The sequence below is a fragment of the Mobula birostris genome, chromosome 7 (genome assembly GCF_030028105.1).
Source record: "Mobula birostris isolate sMobBir1 chromosome 7, sMobBir1.hap1, whole genome shotgun sequence".
NCBI classification, from domain to species: Eukaryota; Metazoa; Chordata; class Chondrichthyes; order Myliobatiformes; family Myliobatidae; genus Mobula; species Mobula birostris.
In genome coordinates, this window is record NC_092376.1 from 40,888,927 (window position 1) to 40,915,882 (window position 26,956).

General features: G+C 39.6%; 1 protein-coding gene across 1 annotated transcript; it reads left to right on the forward strand.

Annotated features, from left to right (window-relative positions):
• Window positions 1-355: 355 nt before the first annotated feature.
• On the forward strand, window positions 356-26,484 carry LOC140200134 (lysosomal proton-coupled steroid conjugate and bile acid symporter SLC46A3). The gene is made up of 6 exons (XM_072262965.1): window positions 356-583; window positions 8,980-9,186; window positions 11,316-12,183; window positions 20,458-20,541; window positions 23,771-23,927; window positions 25,824-26,484. Exons 2-6 carry the CDS (start codon window positions 9,001-9,003, stop codon window positions 25,891-25,893), a joined length of 1,365 nt encoding a protein of 454 aa, XP_072119066.1. The 5' UTR covers window positions 356-583; window positions 8,980-9,000; the 3' UTR covers window positions 25,894-26,484.
• Window positions 26,485-26,956: the final 472 nt, after the last annotated feature.

A 26,956-nucleotide genomic window follows, 5' to 3' on the forward strand; every position in this document is an offset into this window, starting at 1 on the left:
CAGAAACGCCTTTAACTCTCTCTCTCTCTCTGTATCTTGTTTTACGGCGGTTGGCACCCAGCTTAATGGTGCATTACCGCCACCCTCTGCTCCAGAATGTGCACTAGACATACATTCTAAATTCCTTCACCCAATCACACACACACACACATACACACAAACCTACACTTCACCCTCCCATCTTTGACCATCCTAGTATCCTATTCCTGTTTATTCGTCATATTCTATACGCCTTTAACTCGTTACTATGGCGTGTCTTTGAAGCCGAACCCGATTACACGCCCAGCCCACTGAATTTCTCGCCCTCCACTGGATTGACGTGCAAGCCACCCAATCGCGGCTCGGTGGGCGGTGACTTGTACGCGCGACGGTGATGGTGGGGAAATGTCGGGTTGATGTTCTAGTGGATACCCGGGACGTTCGGTGAGCGGCTTCCAATTGCTACAGCTCCGGGAAGTTTATCTGCTCAGGGGAGCCTTTGGTGTGGTTGTCGCCCGTGTAATGCGAAAGGAGAGTGAAATTTTGGCGTGGCGTATGTCTTTCGAAGATTGCCATTGAAGTGGACAGTCACAGTTGTCTGGAGGTAAACATGAAGAGGTCGTGACGCTTTATTTAGTCTGATAATAAAATGCAGATGCATTTAAATTCTGATAAAAGGACAACCTATCCAATTTCCTTGAGCTATTTGTGTGATCTAGCTGCTTTGAATATTTTGTTGCAATTGTTGGGGTCTACAGTTCATTTGAAACAGATTTTTAAAGTATTTCAAGTGTTTACTGGTGTGTTTATACTAAAATTCTTATCATTTTGCTACCACGGAAGTGGTCATCAGAGGAATGAGCTACGGTGATGAGTCCCATTATATTGTACTTTGCCTGTTGTAATATTGATCATTTCCTTTTTGGTGTTTCGATCGAATCTGGTTCAAACACAAAAGGGGTGCATTACCTATTACAATAGTCTATTATATAAACGCTATTTGGCTTGTGTCACCCTGGTTTTCAGTTGCTTACAGCTTGTGAAGTCCTATGAAAGTTTAAGTCAAGTAAATATGGGGAAACATTTCCTCAGAGGGAAACTGTTTCTCCACATTTCCTTGACTAAAACGTTACAAGTTATCATTTCAATCAAAAACTTCATTAATATTCTCTCTTCTAAGAGCAATAAGTTTAACTTCTTCAGCCACTCCATGGAATTGTTGATATTATGCTGATTCTCCTTTAAGATTCCAGCCCTAACTAGTGCTTTAGGGATGTTTAGTAGCTTTCTTTGTGCCTTGTTAACAATATTCCCAATTTATCATGCTAAATTCAACATCACTCCCAACAAAGTATAAACAGTTTCTGTATCCTTTTCAAATTGTATCATTTAGTTTATGTAGCCTTTCATAGTTCCTGAAAAGAACTCTACTTTTAACTTGACTGTATTTGAATTTTGGAAGACTATACAAAGTAGGTGGAAAGAGCAATAACACCATCAAATTAGCTTGGAATAATATGAAAAAATCAAATAAGAGAAAATAGTGCATAACAGTTCTTAACTAGAAATCGTTCCTTGTGGCCTGTGGGAATTAAACATAATTTACAATACTTAGCTTCAACCTTTTTACTTCTTTGGTTCTTTTGGTATCCTGTATAAATAAAGGCCATAAGTAAAATATCATTATTTGTTAAGTAAGGTTTTCCAGTGTATAGAAAAGCTGAATCAGACACTTCTGGTGGATGTGTAATTTCTTACTTTGAAAGCATAACAATTTAATTGTGATTTTAGAACATAGAACATTTTGAAGGACTTATGATTACTGCACCTATCTGTTCAAATAATAGGAATCCATTGCACAAAAAATGTCAATTGATGACTACTCAAAATACAGGAAATAAACAGCTGGTCAGCTAAAATCAATCAAGAGGAAGTTTTAAGCAGAGAAATGTATTTCCAAGGATTAGGGCGGTGGGATTTTCATAGACAAACAGCTTTGTTTCTGTTTTCCAAGGTTGTCTGGAGGTAATTTAATTGCAGTCTAACAATAGATATCAAATTTCAATGCCAGAATTTCTTCCTGGATGCCAGTTTACATGTGTAAACAAAGTGGTTGGAGGAAAATTGCTGAGTGATCAGCTAGAGGTCTTTCGTAAGAGCAGTAAGTGATAAAGGGTAGAGAACTGCCTGACTATCACACATCGGCTTTGACGTCTGTCATCATTAACTACTTGGAGAGTTGGCCATGGCCTGTATTAACTCTAGCCTTCCTGACAACCACACACACTGCATTTTGCCCGCTGTCAGAACAGGTGTACAGCAGACACCATCTTCCAGGCCTTACACTCATCTCTGGAGCATCTGGGCACCTACAGCAGAGTAAGGCTACGTCCACAGTGTGCTAGATAATTTTGAAAACAAAGCTTTTTCTCTTCGATTGCCCTCCGTCCACATTGAAATGGCGTTTTCATCCCCCGAGAATGGAGCTTTTCTATAACACTCTTCAGAGTGTGTAAATTTGAAAACAATTGTTGCACATTGTAATGTGGATGGGGTAAACGGAGATATTTAAAGACGCTGTCATGACAACACCACAACAACAATGCTTTTTCTGCTTCAGCTTGGTACTGCGCAAGCACTGCCGGACAGCTGTTATAACGTGCAGTCGGTGTGAACGGTGTGAGAGATAAATTGTAAAGTGAGTTTTATTTTGACTAGATCCCCTAAATTGATTTGATTGAGTCTATCTTTAAAAATATTAATGTCAGAAATACTGTGCAGGTCTGGCGGCAGAAGATTCCACTCTCTCGTTCAGGTGTCCCCAACCTGTTTTGCACCGCGAACCGGTTTCATATTGACAATATTCTTGCGGACCGGCCAACTTGGTGGGGGGGGAGGTGGGGGTGTTAATCATGACCAGAATATAGGTGATAAGTCACTTATAAGTGGCTAATACACTCAATTTCATTCCTAAAGGGGTTTATCTAATGAATTTAATATTAAACACCCAGCGCATATTTTCTTTGCATGAACATTGTGATAAGTCAATTATAACAGTGGTCCCCAAACCTCCGGGCCACGGACCGATACATTGCCGTGAAGAATGCAGTGGTACAGTGGTGGCCGGAACGCACCCAGCACATCTTTAAGAAAAAAGCCGAAATAAACAAGCTAATTGATTAGGTGCTGCCCTGCACATAAATGTTGGCTTAGATCAGAGGTGACGCAATCGGCAATCGCCTTTGATCTGGGACGACATTTACGTGCCAGGCGGCACCTAATCAATTAGCTTGTTTATTTCGGCTTTTTTTCTTAAAGATGTTCCAGCCACTGCTGTACCACTGCATTCTTCACAGCCCGGAGTTTGGGGACCACTGAATTATAAGTCACTTATAAGTCAATAGCATCATCACATTTTAATCACATCATCACAGCGATACTCGAAGGGGGTTCCTTGTGTCCAGTCTATTCCGCAATTTAGTTTTCGTTGCATTCATTGCAGAAAACTCTGCTTCGCGGTGATATGATGTTAGAAATGGAAGTAACGTTTTCAGTGCTTTCGTGGCTATCTCAGGATATTCAGCCTTGACTTTGATCTACAATGCCGGCAGACATGTTATGTCAAACATACTTTTCAGCCCATCGTCATTTGCAAGCTCAAGGAGTTGATCTTTTTCTTGCGCTGACATGGATGATTCACCGGAAACATTCACAAATGGGTCACGGACCCATTCCTTTGCACATCTTGGGTCACTGATGACCTCAAGCGTGTTAAAGTTCAACAGTGGGCGTGACAGGGAATGAGGAAAGGTGCAGCTGACTCGTATCGTTTCATATCGCCAAATCATATCGTTTCCTTGCAGCCCAGTAGCACATGCTTTGCAGCCCGGTACCTGGGGAATGCTGCTCTAGTTGATCTTGGGTAGAGGACGGCTTCATGCGTGTGTTGTTTACTTTATTGTCTACATTAATAGCTTGTTTGGAGTTAAGCTTCTCCATATTCTCCACTGCTTTGCTGACTTTGTAGTCGTTTGTAAATTGCAGAAACAGCTTGACTTCATTGCCTGTCCAAACAAAGAAGTCCAGTCTGCTTTTTCCAGTGGAGGTTTTCTTTGTATTCCTCGAAGACATTGTTGAAAACTTTCTTTCGCTGTTGTTGTTAGTACTCTAGTTTTTGACCAATGGAAATAGCACAACGCTGCCACAGAAACATAAATATTATACCATTTCCTCTTTGCTTGTTTTCTGTAGTTGTGTCTGCGCATACCCAGTAGGAGTAGATTTGCCTAAGTATCCGTTTTAATGTGGACAGAGATATTTTGAAAAACGCCTAGTGTGGACGCCTGTCATTTTTACTTGAAACCGGCGATTTCAAAATTATCTGGTCTAGTGTGGACGTGACTACAGCTCTGGCTTCAGCATTATAATTCCAAGTAAACTCATTACCAAATGCCAAACTCTGGGAGTCATTGCCTCCTCCTGCAACTGGATCTCTGACTTCCTGACCACAGACTGTAATTAGTAAGGATCAGCAACAATATATGTTAGGCTGGGTAACAGCTTCTTCAGCTAGGCTGTGAGACTTCAGAACACTCTGCTACCACCCAGAACACAGTACTTATGACAGTGCCAGTCGCATTATATTGTTGTATATTTAACTATATGTTGTATATGGACATTTACAGAATATATGTTTATTATCTGTTAATATTATTTTATGTGCTGTATGTGACACACCACAGTGTTTTGCACCTGAGTCCCTGGGAAACATTATTTTGTTTAGCTGTATACATGTGTGTGGTTGTATGACAATAAACTTGAACTTGAACCTCTCCCACAATTATCCTGAACACTGGGGCTCCACAAGGTTGCACCATCAGCCCTATTCTCTGCTCCCTGTACACTCATGACTGGGTGGCCAGGTTCTGCTCTGGCTCTATCTACAAGTTTACAGATGATACCCCCAAACATCGATGAGTCATAGCACAGGATAGAGATAAAGAGCTTAGTAACATGGTCTTATGACCATAACCTTTCCCTCAGTGTCATCAAAATAAAAGAGCTACACCCACAAAATACTGGAGGAACTCAGCAGGCCGGGCAGCATCTATGGAAAAGAGCAGAGTCGACATTTTAGGCTAAGACCCTTCATCAGGACTGGAGAAAAAAAAAGATGAAGAGTAGTTTTAAAAGGTGGGGCGAGGGAGAAACACAAGGTGATAGGTGAAACCGGGAGGGGTGGTGAAGATCTGGGAAGTTGGTGAAAGAGATACAGCACTGGAGAAGGGGAATCTCATAAGAGAGGACAGAAGGCCATGGAAGAAAGAAAAGGGGGAGGAGCACCAGAGGGAAGGTAGGCAAGGAGGTAAGATGAGAGAGGGCAAAGCAGATGTGGAATGGTGAGGGGGTGAGGGAAAGTTCGATAAATCAATGTTCATACCATCAGGCTGGGGGCTACCCAGATGGCGGTGGTCCTCCAACCTGAGTGTGGCTCATTGCAACTGTAGAGGAGGCCATGGATTGACATATCAGAATGGGAAGTGGAATTAAAATGGGTGGCCACTGGGAGATCCCACTTTTTCTGGCAGAGGGAGCATAGGTGATTGGCAGAGCAGTCTCCCAATCTACATCAGGTCTCACCAATGTACAGGAGGCCACACTGGACAGAGTAGATGACCCCTAACAGACTCACAGGTGAAGTGTCGCCTAACCTCGAAGGACTGTTTGTGGCCTTGAGTGGTACTGAGGGAGGAGGGAAATAAAAGAGCAAGTCTTCGAATTCAGGAAGGGAGATAGTGCACGTGCTCCTGTCTACGTCAATGGTACAAAGGTTGGGAAGGTTGAGAGCTTCAAGTTCCTAGGAGTGAACGTTACCAATAGTGTGCATTGGTTCAACCACTTAGACAGCATAGCCAAAAACTCACCATCAACTCTACTTCATCAGAAGGCTAATGAAATTTGGCATGCCCCCATCAGCACTTGCCAATTTTTATTGATGCACTAAAGAAACCATCCAATCTAGATGCATTGCAGTTTGGTATGGCAACTGCTCTGCGTGTGACTGTACATGACTGCAGCAGGTTATAAACACAGCTCAGCCCATCTCAAAAACCAGCCTCCCTTCTATGGCCTCTGTCTTTACTTTTCATTTCATCATTAAAGCAGCCAGCATAACCAAAGAACTACCTAGCCTAGACATTCTCTTTTCTCTGTCTCCCATCTTGCAGAAGATACAAAAGTCTGAAATGTTTACAGCCAGGGTCAAGAACAGCTTCTACCTTGAAGTTCTAAGGGTATTAAATAGTATGATAAATTGGACTCTTAATTTCACATCCTATCTCATTATGATCTTTCACCTTATTGTTTACCTGTGCTACGCTTTATTCACAGTCTTACACTTTATTCTGCATTGTTATTGTTTTACCTTATTCCACCTCAATGCGCTGTGTAATGATCTGAACTGTACAAACGGTAAGCCAGTCAAGCTTTTTTCATGGTACCTTGTGACAATAATAAACTAATTCCAATTTATGGCCTCCACAGAAGTTATTAATTTTTAGTTCTGTAATTTCAGTGCTTAAATAAAAGGAAAGGAGGTGAATGTTTTGGTCTTCTGTTAGTTGACCATTATGAGTGAATTACTGTTTCTACTTCAGGGTTCTAATCTCCCCACTGTATTGAGAATGTAACTGTGTTGCATATATTTCCCATGATGGAGCCACTTTACCAAACTTCTATTCCTTGCAAATCTAGTGAAATAAGGGGTGAAAGCAACTAATTTATCATTAAGAAAAGTAAAGGTCTGCATTTATTTTAGGATATTAGAAACACTAGAATTGTAAGAAGAATGATTGCTTTGAAATTTAAAAAAAAAGTTTGTTAGAAATATTAAACTTACTATATTTAACTAAAAGCTTAGAATTTCTTTATTGGAACCTAGTGAATCTTTAGAATTCTCTTCCAAAAGCTGTGGAGGTTTAGTAGCTGAGTGTGTTTAAAACAGATTAATAGAATTTGGGATATGAAATAATATCAAGGGGGTTCCTGCAGCAAACTGGCAAAAGATCAATTTTGTCCTTCTGAATGATGGTGCATGGGACCAAATGACTCACTTTAATTTCGACTACGCTGAATGGCTTCAAGATTATTTTTATTCTCTGATATTTTTCAATTTGTTATACATTAGGAATAAATATATCTCCTTTTGTTGAAGAAAAATATTATTTTTGTCTATTAGAACGAAAACTGTTTTACTGTAAGAGGAAGTAGAACATGCAATTGCAGAACAATTATTACCACCTGCAGTCTGTGTCTGAAGGAAGTGAATTTTCTTTGTGGTGAAGTTTGAAAGGTAGGAAAGTATCGAGTGTAACTGTCTCTGGATTCTAAAGGAACACCATTTATTACTGTAATAAATGCTTAAGAGAAAGTAAACAAGATCAATATATTAGCCTCTGTTTAAAAATCTGATTCAGTACAAATGGAGCCACCAGAAGGTGTAACTTCTACAGAAATCTGCGCTGTGATCGGAAAGTAAGCAAAGTAGAATTTAATATGTGGGAATGATTTGGGCAACTGATATTTGAGATATATAATGAGCAATTTGCAAAAAGTGATAATAGAAAGCAGAGGTAAAAGTTGTATATTTAGTCAGAAGAATATTTAAGGAACTGGGTGTTGTAAGGGGATTCCAGTAGTGTTGTGACTCGCTGAAGAACAGGAATTCTGTGAGTATGAGTATTTATAGTGAAATTGCAGCAGGCAGCACCTATAGTTTATTTTGTTCTACTTTACAAGAGCTATGGCTTGGATGGTCATTTGAGGAAAGTGAAGCAGCAACAGGTTAGAATGAAGCAAACCTGGTTAATGGAACCTAGAGAATTCATCGTCGTCGTGGCTATCCCTTGAGGTCGAGGATGATGGTCTTTGTTCTGAAGAAGTGGCCCACAGAGCGAAGAGGCCTGTATGTGTATTTGTTTAACGTGTACTTGATGTTGCACTCCAAGAAGCACACGATTCTTCAAAAATCAACTATCTGATTTCAATGGCGTGGAAACCACGACGATTGGAGCTGGTGGATTTATTGCAGCCTTCATCCGCCTTCACAGCTGTTGAGTTCGAAGTAACTTCGTCCGCCTGTTCCACCATTGAGGTCTTGGTTGGATTGTTCTTTGTCAGAGACCTTACCCTCGACCTTACCGCCATGGGTGACCCTACCAGGAGCAGAGCTCCAGACAGCATCGCTCTCGGGATCTCAGGACCACTCAAGCTCCTCCACCATGACAAGGTGACAATCCACGGAGAAGCTAGAGAATTAGGATGTGATGGAATGAATAACCATATAACAATTACAGCATGGAAACATGCCATCTTGGCCCTTTATGATTAATTATATTTTAATTTGTGAATCAGTAGAATGTAATGTACTAATTGTCACCAAATTTACGTAATACTATATGTGGCTGTGTGTAGAATCTGAGATTTTCCTATATCCTCTGCACCTGCACAATCTGTGTTTCATTCTGGTTTGACTTCTGCAATCCACCAAAAAGTAATATAAATCTATATTCCTTACAACTCCATATTATGTTGCAGATCTCCTTCTTTCTATAATCTTCTGAAAAGACTTGCGACTCAAAGAACAGTTCCCCAGTTTATAGTATTCTCATGTTGGTTTTTTTAAAAATCATAAAATAATCAGCTTTCTGTTTGTTTGCCATATTCTCTTACTTTCCAAAATCACCAACTTCCATTTTCTTATGAAACATATTAATTAGGAGTAATAAAATATAATGGATAATTGTTCTGAATTCAGCATTGCACTGTAGCTCTATTTTGCAAAAGAAAACTGTTATTTTATTATGCAATTTGCTTGCATTATAATCAGCTTTATGTAATGATTTAAGTGCACATTGCCATACAGATTCCCTTGTGTTTTACTTCTCCTTCTCCAGATTTTTGTTAACAAGCATTTTCTTTGTGTTTTGGTCTTGTCTGCAGGTGCCTGTTTTTCCAAGAACAATGAAAAAGCTTGCCACAGTGGAACCCATTGTTGCTCTTTATATTTTGGCCAATATGGCAGGTGCTATCATAATTCAGCAGTATATTTATCGTAATATATGGGAGAATGAAACCAACAGTAGCTACATTGAGAGTGGAAATAGATCAAACTGCTACCAAAATGACAGTATCAACCCGAAACAACAGGTCAGTGTGTACAAATATTATTCTATCAAGTTGCAAGTGAAGTGGAATTGTAAATCACATCCTGTAATAATATCACAGTTAGCTATGATTACAAATATGACATTAACTTGTGATTATTTTTGTTAAACAATTTCCTGCACTTGAATTTGTTTAAGACTAAGTGAGCCATTTTAGGATAGAAAATGGATAATTTACAAATGAAGGTGCATGGCTGCGGAATGGTGTGGGGACCGGTCACACAGATTCTCTGGAATTTCTTCTGGGGCAGAGGCAACCGGTATGAGGGGGTCAAGCTGCACTGAAACCAGAGAGGGACCAATACCCCTGCAGGAAAAGTTGGCAGCGCTATACGAGAGGTTTAAACTAGATTGGCAGTGGGGTGGGATTCTGAGTAGGATCAAGTCGTGGGATAAAGCAGTAGCCGGTGAGACCAGGAAAGCCAGGGGCACAGGAAATGGAGTGAAAGGAATACCTAGTTATACTGCATTTATTCAAATTATGAAGCTTAACAGATAAGGCAGGTGAACTCAGAGCGCAGATCGACTGTGGGGACTGGGATGTTATAGCCTTAGTGGAAATATAGCGGAGAGAAGGGCAAAAACCACTGCTTTTTGAATAAAAGGATGCACAACTGACACTACATAAAACCTGTTTGCTCTAAGCATGGTGCAGTGTCTAACAGCCACACAAATGCATACATCTAATGCTAGCTAGAAACCCTTCAGCAACAGTCTCCCGCCCCAATTAAGCAACATAGTGTCCCAAATAAATGAATGGAATCCTGACAATTTTCTCTGTTAGTTTTTGTTAGAAACATAGAAAACCTACAGCACAATACAGGCCCTTCGTCCCTCAAAGCTATGCCAAACATGTCCTTACCTTAGAAATTGCCTAGGGTTACCCACAGCCCTCTATTTCTCTAAGCTCCATGTACTTATCCAGGAGTCTCTTAAAAGACCCTATCATATCAGCTTCCACCACCATCACCGGCAGCCCATTCTACGCACTCACCACCCTCCGTAAAAAAAAAAACACATCAACAACAACAATTTAGCCCTGACATCTCCCCTGTACCTACTTCCAAGAACCTTAAAACTGTGTCTTCTCATGCTAGCCAGTTCAGCCCTGGGAAAAAGCCTCTGACTATCCACACGATCAATGCCTCTCATCATCTTATACACCTCTATCAGGTCACCTCTCATCCTCCGTCGCTCCAAGGAGAAAAGGCCGATTTCACTCCTATTCTCATAAGGCATGCTCCCCAATCCTGGCAACATCCTTGTAAATCTCCTCTGCACCCTTTCTATGGTTTCTTGTTCTTTAAGAATTGTCCCGAATAACCGCTGTCCTGATTAGCTGATGGACCAATTAACAGGAATCCATTATATTTGTCATTTTCTTAAACCTGCAGTTCCTATTTTCTTTCACTGTGCATTGTAAGTCAAGGTTCTTTATAGTTCTGTATAATGGCTAGAAAGAGAGAATGGTCTGGGAGCCAAGGGGGTAGTAACTCAAAAAAGCTTAGGAACCACTAAGTTACTTTATTTCTATACTTGCCAAATATATGCGTTGTCAATGCGAATTCCATATCACTCTGTCTGACATATAACATTAGGATAAACTAGTACTTCCAGTCCCAAATTACATTAAGTAAAATTAAACTGAACCCAACAGAAGACTTATTTTCAGTTTATTATATAATAAGGGCAAAATTATATGTCAGTGGAATTTAAGTGCGAATTTGATATAGACTAGATAATGAGACAGATGTCTGCAATGGTGGAAACATTGATTTCTTTCTAGTAACTTCGTTTCAGTTCGTGACCAAAAAAAAGGAAGTCTCTGCCAAGAAATTTGTCCCTGGTTGGTAGCACTGTATGGTAGTAGTGGCACATTATACTCTGCTCACTATGTTTGGTTCCATTGACATTGGAAACTGAATTGCAGATATGAAAGAGAATGCACAGATGCTGTTATGTTGGCTATTTCATGGTACTATTTTTGAAATTATAACTTAATGCCATACATAGATAATGAACAGATATAGTTTCTCAATTTAATTGAAATGCTTTTTTTTTGCGAAACGGTTTGCATTGTGCCTATTTTGATTCTTTGTGTTTTTTTTCTAGGTGGTTCAGGAAAAATCTTCTCGCTATTTTATGTATCTGAATTTAAGTGTGTTTTTTCCTGGCCTAATAGTTACCTTGATATTGGGTGGATTCAGCGATCGCTATGGACGCAAACTATTTGTCCTCTTCCCTTCAATTGGTGCTCTGATTAACAGCCTAGCTGATTTAGCGGTGGCCTATTTTTCTTGGTCTATTTATGTCCTTTTTCCATCAGCAATTCTTGCTTCCTGTTTTGGTGGTTTCCCAGCTTTACTTGCTGCAGCATTTGCTTATGTGGCAGATGTTTCTTCAAATAAGCAGAAGAATATGCGCATGGCCTTGCTTGATATGATTTTAGGAGTAATGGGTGGCATAGGGGCACTGTCATCTGGATACCTTTTGAAGGCAGCAGGCTTTATTTGGCCATTCCTGACTGTTGCCTTGATTAATCTGGCCAATATTATTTATATTATTTTTTTCTTTGAAGAACATACTCATATGTCAAGAAATGAGCAAAACCAGATATCATTCTGTGATAAATTCAAAGAACTATTATCTAGAATCTTAATTATTTTTACCAGTTCTGATTTTAGAAAAAGTATCCATATTGGTCTGTTGCTTCTTGCTCTTTCAACTTTTGCTCTTGCTGAATTTGGTGCTTTAGGACTTTATACTCTCTATGAATTAAATGTACCTCTTTGTTGGAATGAAATCCTGATTGGAGCTGGTTCTGCAACTGACCTAGGCATCTTCTTGCTGAGTTTTTGTGGAGTGACGATATTCTCCTATCATCTTCGGGATACCTTTATAGTCTCTATTGGAATATTTTCCTTTGTTGGAGGAATGATCTTGGCTTCCTTTGCCACAACTACTCTGCTCATGTTTTTGGGTATGTTAAACATTTTTTTATTATTTATGGAATTAAATATCATGGCTACAAAGAATTTACATAAGAATAAAACATTAAAAGGGTTACTTTTCAAAACTGTATTTAAGTTGCCCCCTAGTTCCTTCATAGGATTCCTATTGTTTTGACTGTACAATTTCTAAAATAGCCTGTGCTCGTATAACTGCAGTTGCAACTCCAGAACTTATAAATCGCAAATTAATTGTGTAAGTGTTACAGCATTTAATACAAACCAAAATGATTTTTAGAGCTAATGAAAACCACAAGTTAAATTTTTTAATTAAACAGAACACTGAAATTTAAGTACAAGGGGTGATTGATAAGTTCATGGCCTTAGGTAGAAGGGGTCAATTTTAGAAAACCTAGCACATTTATTTTTCAACATAGTCCCTTCCTACATTTACACACAGAGTCCAGCGGTCGTGGAGCATACGGATCCTTTCTTTGTAGAAGTCACCTACAAAGGAGATGAGTTATACAGCTCTTGTTACATGCACGTGCAGTTCAACTCTTTGAGTGATTATGCAGAAAGCTTGAAGTTAATAACTTAATCTCCTTCTATCTTAGGCCACAAACTTCTCAATCACCCCTGCTGTGGACCACTTGCTGGAGGTCCAAGATGCCGATTTCTACGAAGAAGGGATCCATATGCTCAACGACTGCTGGACTAAGTGTGTAAATGTAGGAAAAATAAATGTGCTAGGTTTTCTAAAATTGACTCCTTCTACCTTAGGCCACAAACTTATCAATCACCCCGTGTAAATCACAGGAAACCTAAAGATAACTGACAGCTGCTGCCTTTCACTTGGGTAAAAATGAACCAACGTACTATGCAACTTCCAAATTTTGCCATGGAACACACATATACACACTTAGAGGCCAATCTATTAGGAACAGGAGTGGAACCTGGTGTGGTTTTCTGCTGCTGTAGCCTATCCACTTGCAGGTTCGACTGTTGTGCATTTAGATGCTGTTTTGTACACCACTGTTGTAATAGTGGTTACTTGAGCTGCTGTCACCTTCCTGTCAAGTGGCCACTGACTTTATATATAATGTGCACTTGGTGGAAAAATTACTCTCTTGATATTCTTTTATAAAGATCTGTTCTTTTACTATCAAGTGCAGTTTCCACAACATCACTAATGAACAGTGAGAAGACAACCAAGTTTTGTTTAATTAAATTCTCCAAGGCTATGCAGTTCAAACATAGAAATACTAGTGATGCCAAGGTGATGGGGTGGATGAGACACCAAATTTCACATTATAATTGAAAGGGAAAAATTGATACTGAGTAACCTGTGAGGAGAAGGAGCAACAGGCTGTTGCAGATGAACATAGGTCAGGAAAATTCATGGAGATGATAAGACCATAAAACATAGGAGCATAATTAGGCTATTGGGCCCATCAGCTCTGCTTTGCCAACATATAACATTGGAGAGAACTGTGATTAGTACATGTTAGGATAAAATAATAATGAAATGATTTGTAAGATGTATAGAGGAAATAAAAAGATACACATGATGTGTTTTTGGTACTAAACACTTGACATAAACAAATCAGCAAAAATGAACTTTTACGTGGCATATGGATTTACTTCATTTCTATGTTGTATTTTTGTCAAATACTGATTTTACTCCATCAAAGTTTAGCATTGGTAGCATAACTAGGAAGCAAGTTTTTATAAATAACATTATTATATTCCAGAATGGAATGCTGTACACATTGTCTAAGGCATAGGGGTCTTCAACCAGAAACTGTAACTGTTTGCCTCTCCACAGATGATGCTTGATCTGTTGAGTGTTTCCACCATTCTTTTTATTGAAGATTTCCAGCATCTGCAATTTAAAAAAAAATTCAGTACCTAAGGCACAACTGGAATAAAATCATTCGAAGGATGTTAGTCATGCAGATTCATCAGTAGATTGGCAAAATGCAGCTGCCTTCACTCATTGTGCAGAAAATACATACAGATCTCATTGAAATTTTCAACACCTAAGCTGAAAATCTTAAGTTTTCAGATGATAAATTGTTATTTTGTTCCACTGATTACATTAGGGAAAATGCCTGATTAGTTTTAACCAAGCTTAGTTTTTCTTAGGTGATTGAAAACAACATATTAGGTGTTTGAAAATAAAGGGCAAGGAAAATTGAATTAGGGAAAATAGTTTCCATTAAAGATTTTGCAATGATGCAGTTTGCAATGAATTAATTAAAATTTGATGGTAAAACCAAATGTTGCATTTCCTGATGCAAAGTGTTTCTAATTTTAGCTTGAGAAAATGAAGCACAAATGTACCAAAATTGGAATAATAACTTAGCTACTGTAGATGATACAATATTTAATTGCAAAAGAAGTTATTCTGTTGCCCTAAGCAGTATCTGTTGGGTTTGCTTGGTTCACAGCATTTTCATCTCAGTGTTGTAAAATTGGGAGATCTTTCCTGCCTCCACCTAGATTTCATAATTTCAGTGTTATACCATGAGAGTTCTACATTTTTTGGAGGTATTGTCTTTTATGTGAGAATAGAAACTGAGGTCTCTTTGCATCTGTTGAGATAAAAATAAACTATTTCTTCATATTTTTTTTAAAGAGAACAGGGAATTCTGTTGGTATCCCAGTTAGTCAACAGACAGTGACTATTGAACTTTTGTAGAAACTGGCCATGTACAGTTGGCTTATATTCCGTCTGGGTAGCCTCCAACCTGATGGCATGAACATTGACTTCTCTAACTTCCGCTAATGCCCCACCTCCCCCTCGTATCCTGTTATTTATTTATATACACACATTCTTTCTCTCTCTCTCTCTCTCTCTCTCTCTCTCTCCTTTTTCTCCCTTTTTCTCCCTTTTTCTCCCTTTTTCTCCCTTTTTCTCCCTTTTTCTCCCTCTGACTATACCCCTTGCCCATCCTCTGGGTTTTTTTTCTGGCCCTCCCCCTTTTCCTTCTCCCTGGGCCTCCTGTCGCATGATCCTCTCATATCCCTTTTGCCAATCACCTGTCCAGCTCTTGGCTCCATCCCTCCCCCTCCTGTCTTCTCCTATCATTTTGGATCTCCCCCTCCCCCTCCCACTTTAAAATCTCTTACTAGCTCTTCCTTCAGTTAGTCCTGACGAAAGGTCTCGGCCCGAGATGTCGACTGTACCTCGTCCTAGAGCTGCTGCCTGGCCTGCTGTGTTCACCAGCAATTTTGATGTGTGTTGCTTGAATTTCCAGCATCTGCAGAATTCCTCCTATGTACGGTTGGCTACTACATTTGCCATGGAACAAGTGACTGAACATAATTAAGAAAAGGACATAGGATGTGATTATTTCTATGTGATAAAATTCCTTCCAGCCAAAAATCCCATTCGAGTATAAAACACCTACTTTTCATTTTGAATTTGAATGTTGAATTCCTATTTAAGTAAAAAGCAGAAAATGCTAGAAACACGTAGCAGATCGGGCAGCACAGGGCGGAATGGAAGCATAGCTGTAAGATTAGAGCTCACTTCCCACCGCTGTCTGTAAGGCATTTGTATGTTCTCCGTGTGACTACGTGGGTTTCCTTCGGGTCCTCTGGTTTCCTCCCATATTCCAGTGACATACGGTTAGGGTTTGTGAGTTGTGGGTATGTAATGTTAGTGCCAGAAGCGTGGCAACACTTGCAGGCTGCAAATGGTGTTAATATTTCAGAACACTAACTTTTCAGTTTCCTATAACTCAAGTCCTGCAAATATCCTTGTAAAATTTCTCTGCACTCTTTCAATCTTGTATCTTTCCTGTAGGTAGGAGACCAGAAATGCACACAGTACTCTAGATTAAACCTCACCAATGTCTTGTACAACTTCAACATAACATCCCAACTCCTAAACTCAATACTTTGATATTTGAAGGACAGTGAGGCAAAAGCTCTCTTTACTACTCTATCTCCTTGTGATGCCACCTTCAAGGAATTAAAGGATCTGTATTCCCAGATCTGTCTATTCTATTGCATTCCTCAGTGTGCTGCCGCTCACCATGTAAGTCCTAATTTGTCCTCCTGAAATGCAACACCTCACACTTGTTTGCATTAAATTCAACCTGCCTTTTTTCAGACCAATTTTCCACCTGGTCCAGATCCCACTGCAAACTTTGATGGCCTTCCTCATTGTCATCCACAATTTGCTGATCCAGTTTACCATATTATCATCCAGATCATAGGTCTAGATGACAAACAACAATGGACCCAGAACCGATCCCCATAGTACACCACCTGTCACAGGTCTCCAGTCAGGGAGGTAACCATCCAATACCACTCTCTGGCTTCTTCTGTGAAGTCAATCACTAATCCAATTTACTACCTCATCCTGAATGTCAAACAACTGAACCTTCTTGACCAGCCTCCCATGTAGGACATTGCTGAAGTCCATGTAAACAACATTCACTGCCTTGCTTTCACCAACTTTCCTGGCAACTTCCTCTTAAAAACTTTAAAAAGATTTGTTAGATACAACCTACCATGCACAAAGCGATGTTGACTATTCCTACTCAGTCCTTATCTATCCAAATACTTATACAGTATATCCAGTCTCTTAGAACATCTTCCAATAACTTACCCACCACTAATGTCAGGTTCACCGGCCTATAATTTCCCATCTTATTTTAAGAGCCTTTCTTAAACAATGGAACAACATTAGCTAACCTTCAATCCTTCAGCACCTCAGCTGATGCTAAGGACATTTTGAATACATCTGCTAGGGCCTCTACAATTTTTACACTAGCCTCCACAAAGTCTGAGGGAACACCTTGTCAGGCTCTGGGGATTTATTCACCCTAATTTGCCTCAAGATAGACAACACCTCCTCCTCTGTAATCTGTATACAGCCCATGACCTTGCTGCTGGTTTGCCTCCCTCCTATAGACTCTGTATCCATCTCCCGAGTAAATACAGATGCAAAAATTCCATTTAAGATCTCCCCCAAATCTCTCAGCTCCATGCATAGATGGCCACTCCGATCTTCAAGTGGACCAATTTTGTCCCTTGCAATCCTTTTGCTCTTAATCTGTAAAACCTTGGGATTCTCCTTCACCTTTTTTGCTAGGGCAACCTCATGCCTTCTTTCTCCTAATTTCCTTCTCAAGTGTGCTCTTGCATTTGTTATAATCCTTAAGTATCTTATATGATCCTTACTGCCTATACCTGCTAGGTACCTCCTCTTTCTTTTTCTTCTTAACCAAGCCATAATATGGCTTGAATTCAAGGTTCTATAAACCTGTTGTCCTTCCCCTTTATTCTGACAGAAAAATACAAACTCTGCTCTGTCAAAATTTCACCTTTGAATGCTTCCCACCTGCCAGATGTACCTTTCCAGAAAACAACCTTTTCTAATCCACACTTGCCAGATCCTTTCTGATACCATCAAAGTAGGCCTTTCTTCAATTGTGAATCACAACCTGAGGACCAGACCTATTCTTTTCCCTAATTATCCCAATTCACATTTGCCAGATCCTTTCTGATATCATAAAAGTAGTCCTTTCTCCAATTTAGAATCTCGGCTGGCAGACCACGCCAATCTTTTTACATATTTACTTTGAAACTAATGGCATTGTGTTACCTATAAGCTAAGTGATCCCTTATAGAAACTTCTGTCACTTACCCTCTCTCATTCCCTAATAGAAGATCTAGTATCACACTCTCTCTAGTTGGAAATGATAAAGGAAACTTTCCTGAATACATTTGACAAACACTTTCCCATCCAGCCATTTTGCAGTATGGGAGTGCCAGTCAATATGTGGAAAGTCAAAATCACCTACTATCACAATCTTATTTTCCTTGCAACGGTCTGTGATCTCTCTACAAATTTGCTCCTCAAAACCCTGCTGACTTTAGGTGGTCTATTCCCTTTTATTTCTCAGTTACATCCATATAGCCTCGGTATACAAGCTGTCCAGTCTGTCCTGTCAGAGCACTACCCTGACATTTTCCCTGACTCATAATGCTATCTCTTCTTCCTTTAATTCCTGCCGTTCTATTATATCTAAAACAATGGAACTCCAGTATATTGAGGTGCCAGTCCTGCCCCTCCTGCAACCAAGTTTCACCAATGACTACGATATCATAATTCCATGTGCTGATCCATGCCGTAAACTCATCTCCCTTTCCTGCAATACTTCTTGCATTGAAGTATACATGCCTTAGAATATGTCCCGCCACACTCAACCTTTTGATTCCTGACTTTGAATATAGGCTTAACAACACTTCTCCCTATGACCAATCCATTATCTGCTCTGGTTCCATTCCCCTACAAATCTAATTTAACACCAACACTCCTCCTGTGCAGCACTGGCAAACTTTCCTGCAATGATATTAGTCTCCCTAGTGTTCAGGTGCAAGCTGTCCACCCTGTACAGGTCCTGCCTTCCCTGGAAGAGAAACCAATGATCCAAAAATATGAAGCCCTCCTTTCCTGCACCACCTCCATAACCATGTTTTAAACTGCAATATCCTCCTATTTCTGGCCTCCTTAGCACGTGACACTAGTAGCAACCGTGAGATCACAATCCTATAGGTCTTTCCCTTAACTTAACACCTAATCCATTCCACTCACCTTGCGTCACCCTCACACTTTACTTTTGCACAGGTTCTCTTTCTGCCTGACCTGCTGAATTTTGCCGGCATTTTTATTTTTATCAGATTTTCAGCATCTGCTGTTTCTTTTTGATTTTCATGAACCATATCTCATCTACCTCGAAGTTTACTCAAATGGGTGAACAAGTGAACCAACACCCCAACAGCCTTGTCTATCATTTATTCACTTTCCAATGGAAAATGGGTGACAAGCATATAAAAATTTCCCCAAGTTCAGTAATTTTTGGAGTATTTCCAGATTCATCTGATCTACACTGATATCAACATGCTATTATTAAAGTTTACAGGATGACTTCCATTTTCTAAAAATTGAAAATTTTTCACTTTGTTTTGATACTGTTTTACCCAGTTCTAAAAAACAAGCTGGGGTATTTTTAGGATAATTTCAAATCTTCTGTAGGCATTGTATTATAGTTTAAATTCAGTGTGGGCATGTGGCCAAGTGGTTAAGACATTGGACTAGCAACCTGAAGGTCGTGAGTTTGAGCCCCAGCTGAGTTAACGGTAACAGAAATTTTGATCAGGGGTGCCCAAACTTTTGCATGCCACTGTAACCCAGGTTACTGAAGGGAATGTCATAATCGTGTCATAGATTTTCAGAAGGCATTCGACAAAGTTTTCCAAAGGTGGTTGTTAGAGCTAAAGCCAAGGGAAATAGACAAGTAAAATCAAGCTCGAGGAGGAACTGAGCAAGTCAGGCAGCATCTGTGGAAGGAAATGGAGAGTCAACATTTTCAGGGGAGAAAGTCTGGACTGAACGAATAGTGAGGAGGTGGCCAGTATAAAGAGGATAACAACCAGTAAGTAACTTTGGGTGAGGAGGGCTGATTGCCAGATAGAGACACGTGAGAGAGGGAATGGATAGTGTTAGCTACAGAGACTAGGAGGAGAAAAGGGGAGATAACAAGCGACTGCAGATTATGGAATCTGATAAGAAAGGAAGCTGAAGAATGGAACCAAATAAGGAAGTGATGTTGGAGAGACGGGTACAGTGGGGGGAGGGTTTAAGGGACCCAATGGGAGGCGAATGTGTGATGTATTATGTGGGGGAGGGAAAGAAACTGGGTGATCAGAGTGGTGGTGGATGTGGGAAAGTTGTGGAAAAGAGAGAGGTGTGTGCAAGGACGGGGTTGGGGGAGCAGGCGAGCTGAGATTTGAAATTATTGGGAGTGTTGGTGAGAAATTGACTTAATAACACGTCTTTCTTCCTCCCTGGATGAAAACTACTCGATTTTGTTTATCAGGGGTCCGTGCAGATGAGTGCTTTACTTCTTGTATAACCATTTCCAAGTCATACCTATCAGTGTGCTATTGTGTGTATCATGTGACACCAAATGGATAACATTAGATTGTAAGAAGATATAGATAACATTACAGATTGGAGGTGAAATTTAATGCAAAAAAACAAATGAAACATTTTGGCAGAAAAATTGAGAAACAAGATAGGCTGAATTGAATAGTTACTATTATTAATGTGTGAGGCACATACAATTTTTTTGACTCCCCTTTAAATTAATCTTTGTAATTCACTTTAATGATATCGCAGTAGATGTATATTATTAAAGAGAAGTGAAAGTTGAACCTCCACAACAAATGTAAGCTGACTGTTCTCTATTAATGTTTGATTAATTTTGCTTTTTTTAATATAGTGAGATTGGTTTCTCTGTTTGCTTTTATGCCATACCCTGTCCTACGATCAATGCTGTCAAAGTCAGTATTACCCAGCGATCAAGGTAAGTGAATTTTAAAGTATTTTTCTGCATTGGCTATCCTTGTAAATTCTATTTAATTCTAGTATTTGGGTCACCTTTTCCATTCAGGAAGTTGGGAGCAGATTGGGAGGCAAATTTTGAAAAGGTATAAAATTAACAGGGTTGTTGTCAAGGGTGACTTTGCAAAAGATGTAGATGGGACAGAATTTGTTAGGTGTGCCCAGGAAGAATTCCTGATGCAATATGAGGAGAGGCCATAGTGGATCTAGTACTAAGCAAAGAACCTGGTCAGGCGGCAGATATCTCAATAGGTGAGCATTTTGAAAACAGTGACCACAATTCCCTGATCTTTAACCTAGTCTTGGACAGATGTATGGGAAGACATTTAATTAGAGGAGGGCTGATTACAATGGTATTAGGCAGGAACTTGGAAGTGTAAATTGTGAACAGATGTACTGGGGGAAATGAACAATGAAAATGTGGAGGTTGTTTAGGGAGTGCTTGCTTGGGATTTTGAACAAATTTGTCCCATTAAGACAGGAAAAGGATGGTAGGATGTAGGAACCATGGTTGACTAAAGATGTGGAATACCTAGTCAAGAGGCAGAAGGAAGCATACTTAAGGTTTAGGAAGCAAGGATCCAAGAAGGAGCTTAAGAAGGGACTTGGGAGACATATGAGAGTGCCTTGATGAGTAGGATGAAGGAAAATCTTAAGGCATTCTGCATGTACATGAACAGGAGGATGACTAGAGTGAGGGTAGGACCAATCATGGATAAAAGAGTAGACTTGTGCCTGGAGTCAGAGGATTTAGAGGAGGTCGTTAAATGAAAACTTTGCTATAGTATTCACCAGTGAGAGTAACCTTTAGGAATGTGAGTTCTGAGAAGAAAAGACTAATGTGCTGGAATGTGTCAACATCAATAAAGGAGATGTGCTGCGACTTTTGAAAAACATTAAGATAGAACGTTTCCAGGACCAGGTGGAATATACTCCAGGTCACGATGGGAAGCAGTGAAAGAGGTCCCTTCAGCCTTGAACTTGCATGTTTGGCGACTATCTTTGCATCTTCAATGGCCATAGGAGTACTACGAGAAGATTAGAAGGTGGCAAATGTTATTCCTTTGTTCAAGAAAGGTAATGGGGATAATCCTGAGAATTATAGACTAGTAAATTTTAAATCAGTGGTGGGCAAACTGTTGGAGAGTTAAGAGCATTTGGAGAAGTTTGCTTACAGATGGTCAGCATGGCTTTGTGAGGAGCAGGTCATGCCTCATAAACCTGATTGAATTCTTCGAGGAAGTGACAAAACAAAATTGATGAAGGTAGAGCAGTCGTTGGGGTTTATATGAATTTTAGTAAGGTGTTCGACAAGTTTCCCCATGGTAGGCTTATTCAGAAAGTCACGAGACATGGGATCCGTGGAAATTTGGCTGTGTGGATTCAGAATTAGCTTGCCCTCAGAAGGCAGAGAGTGGTAGTAGATGGAGTGTGTTCTGCGTGGAGGTCAGTGACTAATGATCTATTCTGGGACCCCCTGCTCTGTGATTTTTATAAGTGATTTGGATGAGGAAGTAGAAGGGTACGGCATTAAGTTTTGAGATGGCATGAGGCTTGTGGTGTGGAGAGTGTAGCAATTGTAGTAGGTTACAATGGGACATTCATAGGGTGTAGAGCTGGGCTGAGAAGTGGCAGGTGGAATTTGATCCAGTAAAGTGATACATTTCATATCAAAGTTCTCAAGTCAAATCAAGGTCTAATGGCAGGATTCTTAGCAATGTGGAGGAATAGAGCATTGAGTCCACATCCACAGATCCCTTAAAGTTGCTGTGTAAATTTTATAGGTTGGTGATGAAGGTGTACAGTGTGTTGGCCTTCATTACATGGGGGATTGAGTTCAAGGGCCATGAGATAATGTAGTTCTATAAAACTGGTTAGACCATGCTTGGAGTATTGTGTTTAGTTCTGGTTGCCTCGCCTCATTATAGGAAAAATGTGGAAGCTTTAGAGAGGTTGCAGAAGGGGATAATGTCTGGATTAGAAAGCAGGTTTTATGAGAAAAGGTTTTTTTCTCTTTAGGGTGCAGGAGGATGGGAGGGACTTGATAGGGGTGTACAAGATGATAAGTGGAATATATAGAGTGGACAGCCAGCACCTTATTCCTAGGGTGGCATTGGGTATTATGAGAGGGCATAGTTTTTAGGTGATTGGGGAAAGTATAGGGGGAACATCAGTTTTTTTTTTACAGAGAGTGATAAGTGCATGGAACACACGGAAGAGGCTGATAAATTTGGGGCATTTAAGAGAATCTTAGATAGACACATGGGTGAAAGAAAAATAGAGGGCTATATAGCAGGGTAGGGTTAGATTTATCTTGGAGTATACTCAATGTGTGCAAACATTGTGGGCTGAAGGTCTGTACAGTGCTGCACTGTTCTATACTCGGTACCTTCAGTACCTAATAAAGTGGCCACTGAGTCCTTGTTCATGGTCTTCTGCTGCTGTAGCCTATCGGCTTCAAGGTTTGACATGCTATGCATCCAGAGATGTTCAGAGATATCCAGCACTGTGTAACCCATGGTTACTTAAGCTACCGCCACCCTCCTGTCAGCTTGAGTCACTGATGTGTCTTATTAACAAGGTATTTTCACCCACAGAACTGCCATTCACTGGATGTTTGTTTCTGGTCTTTGCATCATTCTCTTAAAAACTCTGGAGACTGTTGTGTGTGAAAATCCCAGGAGATCAGCAGTTTCTGAAATACTCAAACTACCCTGTCTGGCACCAGCAATCATTCCACGGTCGAAGTCACTTAAGTCACGCTTCTTCCCCATTCTGATGTTTGGTCTAAACAACTGAACTTCTTGACTATGCTTTTGTGCATTGAGTTGCTGCCATATAATTGGCTGATTAGAAATTTGCATTAACAAGCAGGTATAGTTAATAAAGTGGCTACTGAGTGTATGTTCTAAGTTGGTCCTTCTATTAGTCCTTCAATTTTGCATCTATTCCAAGTTTATGTTTGTAGCTATTATTAGCTTAAAAGCACATTGCTTGTTGGTATAACTTTCTCACTTTCTTGACTTTGTAGTGCAGAAGTAGGCCATTTGGACTTCAGTTTTGTGTCTGCCTTTTTGTATTTCCTATTATCTCCTTTGATATTTTAATGTAAAAATATTGAAGAAAGTTATGTTTAAGAAATTGGAGCTTTGTGGATGAATTTATTTCGATCTTCTTTGTTCTTTTTGTAGGTGCTCTTTTTGCCTTGGTTGCTTGCCTTGAAAATCTAAGTGGTACCATTTCCAGCACAATTTTCAATAATGTTTATGCTGCCACTGTTAAGCAGTTTGCTGGGTTTAGCTTTTTGCTGGCAGCTTGCTTATGCATCATTCCCATTGGAACTTTGTGGTAAGTTATGGTATATTTTAAGATTCTTTGACTTGCACACAATACTGGTAGGCAATCACAAACAAGTGAAAATCTGCAGATGCTGCAAATCTGAGTAACACACACAAAATGCTGGAGGAACTCAGCAGGCCAGGCAGCATCTATGGGGAAAAAAAAGTAGAGTCGATGGTTTGGGCTGAAACCCTTCAGCAGGACTGGAGAAAAACAAGCTGAGTAGACTTGAAAGATGGGGGGAGAGGAGAGAGAAATGCCAGGCGATAGGTAAAACTTGGAGGGGGGAGGGATGAAGCAAAGAGCTGGGAAGTTGATTGGTGAATTAGCCAGAAGGCCATGGAAGAAAGAAAAAATGGGGGGGTGGGTGGAGGAGCACCAGAGGGAGGCGATGGGTGGGCAAGGAGATATCATATGAGGAGGACAAGGGAATATTGTGTCAGCGTCATGTCATTTTGGCGGGGGGGGGGCGTATGAGGAGTGACCCATTAGTCCCAACCTTTGCTCCTTGCTGCTTTCCACTTTCTGCAGATTTTCTCCCTAGTCACCCAAATTACAATTGAAATTTCCTGTATCAGACATTTAGGTAGTGCACATCAGGTTATTATAATTTTCAGCATTAATAAAATCTCTGTTGCCCTCTTACTCTTTTATTAATTATTTTAAAGAAATACCAACCTACTTTTAGTGGAAAGTTCCCAATTAGAAATGGCATTCACGTTTTATGTCAACTGATTCCATGATAAATTCCTTCCTCTATGTTTACAATAGAAAATGTATGGCTACTGGGAAGACTGGGGGTGATGCAATGATACAGAAACTTAACCATGGACCAGTACTAACTGCTCCAGAGGTCTAGGAGAAATGCATACCAGTTAAGAAGTGTGTGCTAGAGGCAATGAAAACCAAGATCTGAAAGCAGTGAACTCCATTGACATTTTCTGCTTTTACTCCAGATTTCCAACATCTGCAGTTTATTTTCTTTACTGAATGCTCAAAGGAACAGTGCAGATTGGAAAGTTCTTCTAAAGGGACTGAGAAGCATACACAGTCAGAAACATTAGCTTGAAGGAGGTCTAGATAGTGGTGGGGTATGGGCAGAAAATTACTGCGGAGCAGTTGAGATAGTAGTCACAGGAATCAAGTCAAATAGTTTAGCAGTGCTGGAGTTAGCAAACCAGTAGCGAAATAGATTTTAGCTTTGGCTCAGGAAAAAGTGGAGTTCTTCGTGAAATGAAGTGTATTTTAGCCTTTTTTAAAGATCCATGGGTGCAAATACTATATTTTAAAAAATACATCCAACAGGTCTAATCCTAGTATAATTCTCCCCAATGGTTGCTTGTAGTGATAAATCCGCTAACCATATATTGGTATTGGTATTGCTTGCATGGTATGGAAACTTCCTAGCCATTCTTGGAATGTTTACAAGTTGTAATCTTCAGTTCTCTTTTGGAGAGTATATTTTGACTGTTGCCCCTGGATCTTGGGTTACATTTTCATGCCATCCATTGATAAATTGGGTAATCAGCTAAACCAAATGAATTAGGATTATTGCTGTTTTCACCAAACTTGAACATGCATACAAAGTCATTAAATTTAGTTCTACACTGAGACGTGTTCATTAAAACATCTCTGTGTTCTCTTGCTCCCTCTGCTGCTTCATCTCTGCCATGGATGGCTTCCCGGTCTATCATCATCTCCTTGTCCTTGGTTGCATGTGCTAAATGTAAAGTGAAATAGAGGCTGCCCATATTGATTCACTTCTACACGATCTGTTTCATTGAAAATGGTAGAAATGAATTTTACAAGCAGAATGTGTAACCACAATTGTATTTCTCATGTGTAACCTACCACATTTCTGATGTATGATTGTGAAATCATCTAATTTTCTGTATATTCCTTAAGTGTCTTGTTCTGGTGGAAACCTCAAGAAGAAGAGTGTACCTCACTGATTACAGAAGAAGATTGCAGTTAGTTCAAGTGTACTCTTTCATGTAGATTACAAAATTACCATATGATGATTTGCCACTTTTAGAGTATCATTACAATTCTGGATGTCTACCTGTTTTTAAAAATATGATATCTTGCCTAAAACTATCCTCTGAAAGATGGAAGATACGCTAAAAGATTAACCAACCAACTTGTTTTGAAATAATAAACTTCCTAGATTCTCTGCATAAAATGGAATTGTTTAGCTTGGAAGCAAAAACTTCTAAGTTATAGAAGAATTAAAAAAGGCTCTGTATAAATGTTTGGCATTAGGTTCTCATTATGAAATGTAATTGTCATGCAGACAATTAGTGCTGAGTGTGGGTATTTGATCTTTATCAGCCCTGAGCTATTTCTTGAAATAAGACATCTGCCAAATTATGAAGATTAAGGGGTAACTTAATCCAGAACTAAATTTTGTGTATTTAATATTTCAGTAATATTGTAAATGCATTGTTTGATTAATCATTCTTTATTGTTTACTGAATTCATTATGGATTATATGTAAAAGTGCATGAATGGCATATGTCATTATGCCACCACATATGTGCACACCTCAATAAAGTAAAAGCAAAGTAGACACGTTTATTCCCAGTCCTGTGTTTTATCTTTCAACTAGTTTTCAGAATTATAAAAATGTAACAATGGTGACAAGTAAATATTAAAACAAACCTGAGCTAACTACCTACCTGTTGAAGCACAACGTGGCATTCAAATTTAAAACAAATAGCGCAGCATGTATTTTTCTTCAGAAAGGGGAGAAAGACACCGAGTTTTTAAATAAGGCAGAAAACAGACAAAATTCACTGGTTCAGAAACAGAAAAGCTAGGTGAAACTAAATTTGGAAAAAAGCAGAAATGGCGGGCTACATTGGAAAGATAGATGTGTTTGCACAATGCTTAACTGCCTGATGTGTACTAAGTGAACTGAGCAGTATTTTAAAGCAAATGAAATAGCTAATGAGAAATGAGTGCCTGTTTTGCTGCATGCAATAGGTGGAAGAGCATACAGTTTGCTTAGAAGTTTATCTGCTCCAACCAGACCAGCC

Bases quoted from the DNA above. Each gene is read 5' to 3' on its own strand.
- LOC140200134 (XM_072262965.1), top strand. From the start codon at position 9,001: ATGAAAAAGCTTGCCACAGTGGAACCCATTGTTGCTCTTTATATTTTG. The intron at 9,187-11,315 runs GTCAGTGTGTAC...TTTTTTTTCTAG, and splicing joins GTATCAACCCGAAACAACAG to GTGGTTCAGGAAAAATCTTC. The intron at 20,542-23,770 runs GTAAGTGAATTT...TTCTTTTTGTAG, and splicing joins AGTATTACCCAGCGATCAAG to GTGCTCTTTTTGCCTTGGTT.